The sequence below is a fragment of the Opisthocomus hoazin genome, chromosome 7 (assembly GCF_030867145.1).
Source record: "Opisthocomus hoazin isolate bOpiHoa1 chromosome 7, bOpiHoa1.hap1, whole genome shotgun sequence".
NCBI classification, from domain to species: Eukaryota; Metazoa; Chordata; class Aves; order Opisthocomiformes; family Opisthocomidae; genus Opisthocomus; species Opisthocomus hoazin.
In genome coordinates, this window is record NC_134420.1 from 21,639,038 (window position 1) to 21,652,906 (window position 13,869).

At 37.3% G+C, this 13,869-nt stretch overlaps 1 protein-coding gene across 14 annotated transcripts in view; it reads left to right on the forward strand.

Annotated features, from left to right (window-relative positions):
• The window catches only part of SOX6 (SRY-box transcription factor 6), a 386,542-nt gene that overhangs the window by 224,765 nt on the left and 147,908 nt on the right, over nt 1-13,869 (forward strand). For all 14 annotated transcript variants that reach the window (XM_075427559.1, XM_075427555.1, XM_075427560.1 and 11 more), the window contains 2 exons: nt 8,324-8,496; nt 12,032-12,100. In XM_075427559.1, the coding sequence (XP_075283674.1) occupies nt 8,324-8,496; nt 12,032-12,100 (242 nt within the window). The remainder of the gene's footprint in view (nt 1-8,323; nt 8,497-12,031; nt 12,101-13,869) is intronic.

Sequence of the window (13,869 nt, forward strand, 5' to 3'; positions counted from 1 at the left end):
GTCAGGATATTTTTTTCATCTCTCTCAAGTCCTGAGTTAGTACCTTAAATGGATGGACCATCTTTCCTCCTCTCTTATTTGTAAATTTTTTTACTTTAAAGTAAAAATTGGAGCATTGGAATTGAGCATTAGAGTCAATAATAATAATATTATTAATACAAATTTTACTCTCTATATGACGCCACCACGTTTATTTTATTTTGATGTGCTATGCCCTGGGCTACAGTATTCTCCGTTAACAAAATAAACCTACTAATTTTTCTTTTCTTTTTACATCATATTATAGTGTTTGTATCACTGTAGATATTACTCACAGCCTATGGCCTCTGCTATATCATTATATTCTAATTCAGCAAGAACAGGTTGGCTGTGAGTTTTTAGTTACAATGCATAATAAGTATTTCACTGTCTATATCCAGTATCACATCTTTTCCACATAGAGTCTGAATGGCTCATATTGAGTGTATGTGAAGTGTTTCTAAATCCACTGAAAGCATTGAAGTGTTCATAACCAAATCTGTCCTTGCTGCTGAAAAACCCTAGAAATTATTGAAAAAATTATTGTCTTTCTTCCGCATGCACATGCATGAATTGACACTTAATATGTACTTCAATTAACACTTAGTATGTACTTCTATTATTACTTAGAATGTAAGGTGACAAGTTCGTCTGGAATTCAAGAGTAATTCTAAGAAACTAGCTAAAGTTTTTTTTTTTTCGTTTTTTAAAATAGCGAACAATACTAAGGTAGAATCGTTCATAAGCCCTACAAGACTTATGTCAGACAGAGTTCTTCCTTTCAGTATGTGAAAGAAAGTAAGGAGTCCAAGAGATTTTTTGGAATTCAGCTTTTTACTGGGTGTGGGTTGGGAGGAGGGGGAGGTTGAAGCTCTGGCTAACATCACATTCTTTCCTACATTCCTGACATGGATTACATTTTAGGACTCAGCTGTAGATTCACCATATCCCTAAAAATGGGGCAATGTATCATTGTTCTTCTCCACGAGCTGAGCAGGCACTACTCAATCAAATCCTTTTCTTGCGGGTTCCTTTGACAGTTTTGGAAATGTTTGGTAGTAACTTGTGAGCAGTTTATGTTGATCTAGTCACTGCAATGTCTTTCTTTTGAACATACTGGTTTACTTTGATAAGAACTGTTGTGAAAAACAGTCAAGGAAGAAAACCTCTGAATATAAGATATTCCTCAGGAAACACTTGAAAATTGCTAAGAAACAACACAAGAAAAATAAGTCCAACAAATACCTGAGATCAAAAAACATATTGAAGGCCACAAAAGAAGCATTGTCTCAGAAGAAGTGGTTATTTGCAGGAGCAAAGCTAAGGTACAAGCATTTGCTGGGAAATGCGAAGGCAGGTAAGCCTGCCTTGGCTGCCATCAGGTGATGGCACATCTCTAGGGGAAATATTCAGCTGGATTGCTGTATGCATCCTGTGACTTATTTGTTCTTAATGCAGAATAAATTGTTCTGTGATTTTTGAAGTCTGAAGAAGGGATAAATCCTTGAAATACTTTTGAGAAGAGAAAACATAACGGAGTGCGACAGTTTAAATGGTCGAATAGGGTACAGTTGAACCTGAACCCTCAGAGGTGCAGTGATGAAGTGAGGGCACGTGGGCCCAGAGACTCCTGTCTCCATCCCAGCTTGGTGTCAGGGAGAGAGCTGGATGTGCATCACTCTTCTGCAAGTGTGCTGTCTCCCCCAGTTAGGCAAGACGTGTGTGCGGACTGGATGAAAGCCTTGGTATGATCCAAACTAAAGGGCAGTGGATGCAGGACCCTGGTGTTTGCTGTGACCCATCCCAGCAGCTCAGTTTGCTCGCAGACAGAGAGATGGCTGTGGTGGTGGAGGGGCAGCTCCCCTGCAGTCGTGGGTCCCTGCCCTCTCCCTCACCTGTCTGTGAGCATACTGACATGGCAACATGAAGGGTCATCATGACCTTGCTGAGGTAATTTCATTTTCATTCTGCTACCTGCAGTTTTATGGCTAGTTTGGGACAGGCAGTCTGGCCCATGAGAAGTTTAGGATTGTATTAAAACTGTCCTGGTCTGTGAATCCTATTAGTTTCAAACTGCTCCCACCTATGAAACAACGTAAGCATCTGAGATTTAACGTATGTGAAACTAGGACAAATCCTGCAGATTGTCAGTAAAGCATTTTCATCCTTCTCATAAGCATAGCTAACTTGAGTCATCTTTTTTTTTCCTAAACATGACAAACAGATTTTCCTCTACTCAATATTTTAAGTAGTTCCTAATATTAATTCCCATTACTCTTTATGGACAGAGGGTATTAATTTTTCCTTGCTCAAAGCTTAAAACACAGAATCATATTGAGATGTAAGGGAGGGGGGTGGATCTCACACCTTCACAAGAGACGCTATCCGGTGCGGTTTGCATGCTGGACATGTTTGCTATGCTGCCTTCTGCACAGGGATGTTACAAAGCACAATGGAATAATTTATAAAACTTTTTATTGACTAAGGACTGGACAGTAGCATATGGGAACATCAACAATTGCTAACTGATCATGAAATAAAGAAATTCCAGTATTCTAGTGTTATAAAAAGAAGGGGGGAAAAAAGTCATTCAGAACTTAGTCATATTGGTTCAGCTGTTGTAACCAAAGTCTGATAAGATAATAGAGGTCTTTGTGGCTGTTTTCTACTGAAATGCTTTATCTTTATGATGCACTTGGGGCCCTTTAGAGAGGAAAGCTTTTTAAACTGCTGTTGGAGTTAGAACTCAAATTAGATGCTATTGCAATGGCAAGGGGGCTCCTTAGTCAGGCAGCCCTCACAAAGTGACTTTTATCTCTGAAGCTCTTCCATTAGATTGTTACTTTCTTCTGTTTTCCCTGTTTATTTTTGTTGACTTTTGATGCCCTATTTTGTGGCATTTAAAAGGTGACCCAATCAAAAAAGGGTAAATGCTAAATGCTGGACAGAGCCTGTGAAGTAGAGACATCACAGCCCATCTGATGTGTGCTGCAGACTGCCGTGTTAGACAGAATGGTTTAACCAGGTTCTCTCTGGGCAGCTAAGATCAAATACACTTTCTTTTATGTCTAGCATTGTGTTTTTTCTTTCTTTTCAAACAATGTCCATAAAAAAAAAAAAAAAACTAACAGAGGAATTGATTCATAAAGGCGCTTTTTTTTTTAAAAAAAGCTGAAATTGCTTAACTTGATTCAAAATCATTTTTGATTGTTGGTTAAATTGCTTTGGTTGATGATACTTTGGAACTGCAGTTATGTGCTTTAAAGCCCTTCTTAGTTTCTGGCAAAGTGTGCACTTCTTTCTTGCATTACTGTCTCTTGATTTCTTAAAAGTCACACTATGTGTTTATTCTAAAAACATTACAGAAGTAATCATTTTTGATTTATTAATTTGTATTTCCTGTAAGTATATGGGGCAAAAGTTAGTTTAGATGCTGTGCATAAACAAGGATGATATTTGTCGTGCTTTACACTAATCACAGAATTCAAGAGAACCGATAATACTTTGCAGCTGTGTAGAGATTCCATGCAAAGATCTTAAAGCACTTCAGAAGCATTAACTAACCAGGCATAAAAACCTCTGATTGGTAGTGTTTTAGTTTGTGTACATGTTGAGAAACTAAGGCAAGCACATTCAAGAACCCACAGTAATTTAGTGTCACAGCTAAAGATCCTACTTCGGCAAGCTTTGGATCACGCCTGTAAATTTTTGGCTTATTTATGACTCCAGTATTTTGTCTTTTATTCACTTGATAGAATATGTGGTTTTATCTTGTTCTCTTTTGCTGAGTGTCAAAGAGATTAGTTTAAATTATACTATGTAAATCTAGAATTCTATTTTTTGTTATTCCTGCTTATTTTTTTCCCTTACCAGCAGTTATTACTCTGCCGTTATCTCATGACAGCTTGCCACAAGGACAGTTCCAAATTTAACATTGAAAAACCTCCTGTGTCTGTTGACATGCAGCTACATCTGTATAGAGACTGAATATGTAGTAAGAGCTAACAGAAGTGTTTGAGGTGGTAAATCAGAGACTGATATAGAAACTATAGTTATATTATGTGTCTATACTTACAGGATACTATATTTTTAATCTCCTTTTTTCAATGCTTAAAGAGATCTAGGTAGATAAAATGCAAGCTGATGTTTATGATTTTTATTAAATGCATTTTATTGTAAGATATACGATGATCTTGCTATTCTTTTGTGTACCAGAAACAATGTAGTATAGTGATCAGTTTTAAAAGGTATGTTTTTGCCACAAGCAGAATTCTTCCTAAATGTAATTTTAGACTACAAGTTGAACTCTCATCTCTTTTTCAACAGATTTATAGCCACTTTTTATTTTCTCACTCCTGGTTAGATTGACCTATGACCAGAATTTCTCAAAAGTTCTCTTTGATGCCTTAGTTCTGTTCAATCTGATGATTTTATCTCAATTTGTGCTCAAGTCTGTACAAAAATAAAGGGTAAAACAATAAGCACACATGGAAAATATAAAATATTGCTGAAACCAAATTTTTCAGCCTATGATTATAATCACAAAGGCAAGAATATATAACCAAAGGACAAATAGTAACTATTTTTCTGAACTTTTGACAAGACTGTTCTATTTTGATTTTAAAAAGAAGTCCTTAAACACTATCGACTTCCCACCTACACTCAAAATTTTAAATACTGCTGGTAAAGGGAGTCAATGGATCAAATTCAGTATATCTGAAGTCACTGAAATAAAGGCCCCTAAGAAAAATGTGTCAATTTTAAAGGTCTTTCCTAACTGAAGACCATTTTGTGATAGAGCCAAAGGTTAATAAAATCAGTAGTGAATGTAGCAATTTTACAGATAAGCTATTCACAACAAGTGTAGTTACTTGAATAAAAAGCTAATTCAGTTCTAAAATGCCACATGCAGTAGCAGTGAATAGCTGCTTTTAGGTGCTTTCTGGAGGAGGATAAAATACAGAATCACAGCACTCTTCCAGCATCCCTGGCTGCCTGTAAATTGCTGTGAATGGGACTGTAGGCTGACAGGCTTTATTAAGACAAACTGCCTTTCTCATCGGAGAGATAAAATAAATCAGGTGTTTAGTCAAATTAAAATACTTCAGATGGAGCAGGCCCTGGGGAGCACTGATCCACCTGACAAATCTGAGAGAAACTCAAGACAGATGTGTTTTGGGGATAAGGAAGACCCCATGGAAAAAAAAATGCACTGCTGTCTTTGGAGTAAGAGAATAGGATCAGAACAGAGAGAGTACTGTGATATATATTTTATGGAAGCTGGCATATTTACTGTATATTTTTTACTAAGCTTTTTTGTTTTATATGTTTTTATGGCAAATACATTTTACAGATAGCTATATTTTTATTTTATTTATAGATATTTTTAGTCAGCAGAAGAAGTTTATTTACTGGTAATGAGTTTAGGAATCTCGTTGCCTGCTGCAGTAAGTGGATGCAAAACAGATGATGATGGCACACAGCTACTGATGACCTCTCTTGGCCCAGCCAGATCAGTTCAATCTGGTCTGCATTCTGAGCAAGTTGTTTTTTATTGGTATTTAAACTATAAAATAATGGTTGGGATTTTCCACTCTAAAATTAAATTATACCTTCCCCCCCACTTCCCCCTCCGTGTTCATACAACAGCATTCTTCATCTTATGTTTTTTCTAGTCTTGAGCAGTGTTCGGTTAGGTGTCTTGCAGCTTCATGGAGGTCTCGTTATTTTCCAGGAGCACAGTGTACATTTTGTGGTCATCAGTTCTATTCTGTTGCTGGATTACATAGCACAGTACAAATTAAAGACTAGAGTGCTTTAAATGGGGTCATTTGTTTCAGATGTGTTTCTCGGGGGGGGGGGGGGCGGGAAGGAAAGAAAAACAATTACTATGAATTCCTGAATAAGAACAGTTACTTCTGCCTGCTGTTGTAAGAAATTCAGAAAAAAAAAGAAAAAGAAATGACCATATAAGTTTGCTGGAACTATATCAAATGGTTCCAACTAATCGTAACAAAACAATCAAATTTTGTAGCCTTAGCAGGCACTCTTTGTGGTAGCTTTCTACTCATACTAAGAAGCAAGTAAAAAGTCTACAGAAAAATATGGAAATGGAGCAGGAGATTAATATCTGCTTTGGGTGCGTAAAATATTTTATGACTGTAAGATCAGGGGCCTGCCATACAATGCCAAAGCTGCTTGACAGATGTGAGAGTCTCAAGCTGTGGTTTCCCAGGTGGCAGTGCATGGCAATAAGCATCATTTGAGGCAGCAGGTTCCTTCCCATTGGCTTTCTAAAAGAGGTGGAGTGCTAGATCTCTTCTAGTCATGATGAGCAAGGGAGTTTCTGTTTGGCAGAACAGTCTTTTATCTGTGAAAACGAATTTCAGGATACACAACAACATATTAGAAAGCATCTAAATAACCTTTGATCCGTGGTGCAAAATCTTCAAGACTGAATAATACAGTTTAAGAGGGTTAAGGTAAGTCCATACTGAAGTTGCAGATAATTGAACTGATGTCAGCAGTGTTGAGCTTAATAAAAGCTAATGGATCCTGGCAAGTCAGTATCTTCAGTGCAGACATTTTCCTGGGCACATACCTGCCTAAGCTTACTTTCAAAAAACTGGTTTTTTTGGTTGTTTTGAAACAGCTTTTTGCACAGAACTCTTTTATCACTTGAGTCACGCATGTCACGCTAAGGTTTGGTGATGATTTGGTCTGGATAGTGTCCTTCAGCTTTAACTTCATGCATCCATCATACTTCTTGTGACTAAGAAAATTGCTAACCATTTTTAAAATGTCTACTACAACAGAAGTTATCCATTTTTTTATTGTCTGGAGGCCTGTGTCACATATATACTGAATTAAGATTTGGCGTTACAGGGTATTGAAACATCAATTTGTTGCAGACTCTTTTAAAACTAAGAAAGTTAATAATGGCTAAGAAATTGAATATTTTCAGTACTTCATGTTGTTAAATGCAGTTAATAAATGCATAGAATGTGCTTGGCAGGAGTCTGTTTTGTCTTCCTTCTCCGTATGAAACCTGTCAACCTCTTTCTTCTATTCCCTAGAAGATATCCATCTTACTCCTGGGAAGAAGGTGGAGTCATAATTTTGGTGACAGTTTCTCCATTCCCTCCCAGGTCCTGTTCCTCACGCATTTTCTTCCTCTTCAAAAGTTCTGTGACTTCTTTATCACAGTCTTCTGTTGTGAATGGAGGAAAGGAAAGATGCAAATACTCTTTCTGTGCCACTTCTCATGTCATTTTGGCAGACTACAGACCTGACTAGTTGTTGATTTTGTCCACTGCTTCCCTAACGCTCAGTTCTACTGTACAACATAAAATTGCTTCATTTATCCCACTTCCAACTGTAAATCTCTTTCAGATACTCTTCCAATATTCCTGAACTGCTACCTTACTGTAATTATATTACCTCTTATAGAGCTCTGGGTCTGAGATGCTCACATAAGGAAATGCAGTGTATGGCTCAAATATAGAAGCTGACATTGCTGTTTGTGACAGAGTAATATCTTCATACGTAAGATGAGATATTTTTGGATTGATTTGCGAAAGGACCATGTACTTTCTACTTAGGAGACCCATGCAATTTACCCATAAACAGACCATTAAGCATCATTAGTGCAAAGAATAAATGTACCGTAGTTTCATATTAATTAAGTGCTCTCTGTAGAGTAAACTTTGAAAGTTAAATGAAAATTTTTAAGCCATTTTCTCAGGTTAGCCATTTCTCTTAGGGACAAGTAGAGCTCATTTTGAATACGCATTCCATAACCAAAGCTTACATTTACCTAAATGAACTACCAGATATATGGGTATTTTGGAGAAATGATCAATAAACTATTAAACTGCTTCTTCCACTGAACAGCATCTTTTAATTTTTTTTTTTTTTGTTAGCATTTTCACTACTTGGGGGAAAAAACCCGGCAAAATATATGAAGTGAAGAAAAATTATGCCTACTAAACTGTGAATGTATTTATCATGTTGGGCAGATTTAGATGGAAAAGATATAGGGATTTGTACACAGTGCAGCATTAATTACTCCTGTTAGAAAAAAAGAAATACTCTGTACCTTTTCTGCTCTGATTTTTGTTATATCCTCCACTGCTTAGAGCACAGCAAAGCTATGTGCTAGATTCTTTTGGGATTTGTTAGTAAAACACATATTCAAGCTGCCACTTGAAACAGGAATGTTGGTGATTCAGCCATTTTTTTGTGAATATTGCTTCGTAACTATTGTCTATCTCATATTTACAGTACATCTTTCCTGCACATTTAGGTACACCAGAAAGCCTGGCAGAAAAAGAGCGACAGCTCTCTACTATGATCACCCAGCTGATCAGCTTACGGGAGCAGCTCCTGGCTGCCCATGATGAACAGAAAAAGCTGGCAGCCTCGCAAATTGAAAAACAACGGCAGCAAATGGACCTTGCTCGCCAACAGCAAGAACAGGTGAGGCTCCAAGAAAGGAACCTGTGAAAATGTTTCATGCGGAATGCTCATCATAAACACTGTTCTGTTTGGTATTTCCTTTCATCTTTTTTGTTAAAAGAGCTTAAATATCTTCAGAAATTGCATCTTTTTCCAGAAAGAAGTAGTATTATAGGACTCCGAGGAAAAGAAGTGGGTGTGGAAATTGAAATAATTTCTTTCCTAGAATAAATGGCACTTGATATATTTCACAGTTCTTGCTGCTTGCACTGAGATGCAGTTATGGAAGTTACAAATAAGCCAAACTAGAACTACTGTTTAACTCTTTGTTCAATTATTTGCTTGTTAAAAAAAGAAAAAAAACTTAAGCATCCCCAAACCTTCAAATATCTTCTACAAGCAAGGTTTGATTTTTTTGTTTGTGTTGTGGGGGATTTTTTGGTTTTGTTGGGTTGTTTTTTTAAAGATACCGATCTCCAAAGAGCTGTCCTTTTCTCATTGTACAAAAGTGTAATGGCAGTGATCCCATACACTAGTCGCCTAGGCATTAGATTAGACAGATCCAAATTAATGCATGGTTTTTAGGAATCTGACATTATTACTAGAATTATCTTTTCAGTTAAATGTATTTTATAGGATATATACAGCAATATATGCTCTGTTGATTTTAATGAGTTGTGACGTCTGGTATTTTATGTGCTTGAGTATTTGCCCACATGTAGGAATATGGACTCATCCCCTAATGGAAAATAACATAAAGGAACACTGTAAAAAATCAGAAGTTAGAATGTCATTTAGCCATCTAGAGATGACACAGTAATTAACTATTGACACTTGTGAATAAGCTAGCACAAATTAATCTTGACACATTTGCAGACGAGTGATATCTTACAGTGAACACTTTGTAATTATATTTCAAAATGAAAATTAAATGACACTTAAAACTAGGTTGTCATGCTCAATGAAGCGAGCATGTAGCTCAACCGATAGGCAAATAAAATTCAGAGTTTGAGCCACATGGTTCTTGTGTACCCTACTTCACTGTGTCAAGTCTATACATCAAGACTACGCTATGGTAATTGCATTGCGGGGTATTTGATACATTTTCTATCACAGTACTGTTCCATCTAAGAGGAACCATTGACATTAGATGCTTCATGGTATGTTTCTGGTCTTCATCAGAAAACGCTTATTCAAATGGTACTATATTATACATATAGGTACAAAAAGCTGTTCACAAGCAGTCTGGACTCCAGCAGATCACTGCCTTTGCATATGTAAACAAAGATCTCATCCTTGCCTTGGCTATAGCTTACCGTGTTAAGTAGCAGCCAGGTCACCAGCAGCTCCAAACAATTCTGGACGTAGGATACTGTGTATCTGTGAAAAAAGATACAGCACTGAGAAAGAATGACCCATGATGCAGCTCCATGCGGTGTCTGATTTCAATGTAAAATTACAAATAATTCCTTTCTGAAGCTGAATGTCATGATAATCTTTCTATTACCTTCACTGAGATTTTAGCAGCAAGGACAATGTGCACATAAACCCAATAGATCTTATCTTTAGTGACATGCACTACACTTCTAAGATGGAATAGCACGATTGGTGTGTTACTAAAAATAATAACTCAAGCACTCATACAGGTTTTAAAATATTCTCTGTAGCACGGTTACCATTAGAGTTGCTTTTCCAAGCATAGACGCTACTGCTGACCACTGGTCTGACAACAGATGACCTGAGGTCCTAGGAGCTGCCCCCAGGTTTCTTGGGCACACAGCCTGCTAGCTCTGTTTGAACTACCTTTTTCACTAGGAGACTAGGGTCTGCTTCTTCATTCACCCTATTTTTTATTGACATTACTGGGAGATTTATCCAGAAACATTTGAACACCAGGCTCGTGAAGGGACTTTGATGCCTATTACAAGCAGAAGTGTAGTGGGCTGTGATAGTTGCTTGATTCCTTTTCTGTGTGGTGCTTGGCCTTGATGCAGTCCCAGAAGCACCTCAGTTTGTCCCTTTGATGCCATATGCAAGACTTAAAACATGTATGGATTTTGTGTTGGTCTCCCATACAAAAGTGAATTTTAACTGTAGCTGTGAAAAAATGACAAAGCTGTTTCCAGGTGACAAAGTGAGAGATTAAGGAAATGGCAGACTTGATCTGTGTGTGTGCACAATTACAAGCTGTTAATATGTAACTGAACATTCCTTATGAGTTAATCTGAACAGTTTGCACTAAAACTGTGTGATTGTTTATTTCCAAATCGACCTTGCTACATTTCTGTAATTTTTTCATCATGAAACATTTTACTTTGCTTTCTCTGTTTATAACAGAGAGAGTAAACGTGCTTGGAAGATGGTGGGGAAGGAGACCAGGAGACTTTTTGCCAAAACCGAAACAGTGGATTTGAGTGACCAAGCTACCTTTGTCACCAACTTCTTGCTGTTTGATGTGGTTCCTCTGCTCTGGACAAATATTTATAGGAGGGGAAATTATATTTTGGAAATGAAGGTAGCAGAAGTGCTGAGGCTGGGGTTTCCAGGACACACAAATCTTGTTCTTATTTCAGTCTGCTGCACAGTTACCCTTCTAAAGCAGAAGTCCAGTTCCCCCCAGCTCCCTGGGGCTACTCCCCCGTAGCTGCAATCCATGTTACCTATTGCACGGAGCAGCTCTGCGGTCTGAGGGTCTGCTCCTTCATGCTGATTTTAGATGGTTTGTGGGAATTGGGGATGGGGGAGTGTCTGGAGTAGATTCTCTCTCATTAGTCTGTTAGCTCTCCTTGCCCTGAACACTTGCTTCTCTACACATCTATGTTAGAAAAGGGATACAGTGAACCTTTACCCTCCAGACCCCTTACTGAATTTACCAAATGAGGGTAAGAATATCTACATATTTCACAGGTTTGTGGTGAGGATGAGTTACTGAGCATCAGGTACTGCTTTCACACAGAATGAGAACCTGTTTCCTTGAGTAGTTCCAAGGAAGACTTTGAGATTTAGAAGAGAAATAATGTGCTGCTCATTGTGAATGAAGTTACAGAAGCTTGCCCTAGGAGCTTGTGCTGAATAGTGAAACATCTATAAATACTAGCTAAGGCTCCAGTTCAGCAAAGCAGGAAAATGTGTGTTTAACCTTAAGGACCTGAGTAATTCCATCCCCATTCAGCAAAGCACTTAATTTTAAGCATGTGTTTCATTCCCATTGTAGCTAACAGTAATGCATCATAGTCAAAGATCACCACAGGCTTAAATGCTTTGTTGAATAGCGATGAGATTATTCACATGCACACAGCTAAACCCATGTTTCTATGCTTTGCAGGTTTGAGGCCTAAGTGCTTAAAATACACGTTTCTTACTGGCCAACCAGATTTTTATGTTGCATTTAAATTTAAAATGTTTCTGTCACGTATACAGATACCTCTAAAATACCCTTCTTTTTTTTTTTAATATGCTTAATAAAATATAATAAATAATAACTAGTAAGATGATTTTCACTCATTGAAGTTTCAATATTACTGTTTTAATTAAATTTAAATTTCATTTCTAACAGATTGCAAGACAACAGCAGCAACTTCTGCAACAGCAGCACAAAATCAATCTACTGCAGCAGCAAATTCAGGTCAGTGTGTTTTATTGCTCTCTTCTGATTATATTTAAATTCCATTTATGGACAGGGAAGCATCTAAAATAAAGAAGCCACATGCTTTAGTAGCAAGCCTCAGTAAAGATGCTCTTTGTGGAGGTTCTTTTTTTCTTAGAAAATAGTTGTCAAACATCTTTTTGTTGGAAAGAGATTTTTTTAATAAGCAGAGTTTTCTTCTGAAACTCATAAACTATTTTTTAAATATTGTCTTTTAATTCTGTGATCAATTTGACTTGTATTGTGTGAAGTAAAAGCAGAGTCTCAATCATTGTTTATAAAATTCCTTATTCTACAAAGGCAAAATTGGTTTTATAAGAAGCTTAGAAGAATGTTTTCCATTTCATTGACTGAAGCAAACAGCTGTAGAACAGAGTAACAGACACTGTGATAAGTCCCTGGGACCAGTCTGCTCCTGTACAAAGGCCCACATGTACAGGTGTCCCATGTACCTTTGGAGTTAACTGTACCTTTGTCAGTCTGGGAGTGTTCTGGAGGTATTCAGTTATCTGTACTTGTACTTGGAACCTGGTTTAATTTTCCACAAATACATGTGGGTGGGGAGTGACAGGTAGGTAGCGGCATTGTTGACATGTGACTGGATTACCTTCTCTGCTTCCCACCTTGTTTGAAAGCATTTCCATGGCCCTGTTCTTTGATTTAAAAGTTTCAGTTTGGCCTGACAGATGATTGTGCTGCCAATCACTTCTTAAAAGCTTGGACTACCAGGTTTTTTCCTTAATCAGCTGATTGCCATGTTACTAGATGCCAAAACTGAAGTTTTTCTTTCCCTCATATTAAAGGAATGCTTGTGAATTGTTTTGCAAATATTGTAATGCAGTTCCAGTTACACTTTAAGGAGTTTAACATATATAAACATGTTGATACCTGGGACGAGAGACACAATGGAATTTAAAGCACCGTTATTGTCATTGCCTATTGGAAGACTTCATGTTCGTATTAGGTGTATATAAAAGATGAAGAGAAACAAGAATAGTGAAAGGAAAAAATACATCATCTTCTCTAAGTGTTATTTGCCAGTCTGGCTTCAGATAATGAAGAATCACATAAAAAAATCTTGACTTCACAGAAAAGCTAAAACTGAAACATAGTGGAGTCTGCTAAACCGAACAGTTTTTTGCAGTAGAAATTTCTAATTTTTTAAGAATGGGGGTATGTTTTACTGGGAAGTATCCTGCTCTGTAGTAAAAAATTTAAAGATAGCTAATATTTCAGTTAACTCAATACTTTCCAGTAGCTTTACCCTTCCACTGAGTCCAGGGAAACGCTGTCTTAGAATAGGTTGCAGGTTCATTTTCGTCTTACATTGTTTTCTTTCCCATCCTTTCCTAAACATACATGCAAAGAAGTGTTTTAATGATTGTTCTGTTCATGTGAACGAAATTATTTCTTGGTGATGCTTCCCTGTATTTGTTTCAAAAGTCTTACCAATATAAGCTACTCTTATTCCATAGTCCCTCAGCAGTTTGGCCTCTTTATTTATCCTTATATTAACATGAATTTTAATCAGTGTATATGAGGCGCTGAGGACTGTTTCCTTTCCCAGCTTGTTAGCCAGATTTGTAGTGGGCACCTCATTGCCCAAGAAACATTGTAGACTCCAGTATGAAGCACTAGGCACATTGGGCAGATGCTCTCTCAAACATACAGTGATATTACGAGGAGATTACTGAAAAAAATGTTTGTTAGGAGATTGTTTCCTAGGCTAAACAGAAGGTTACATAGTC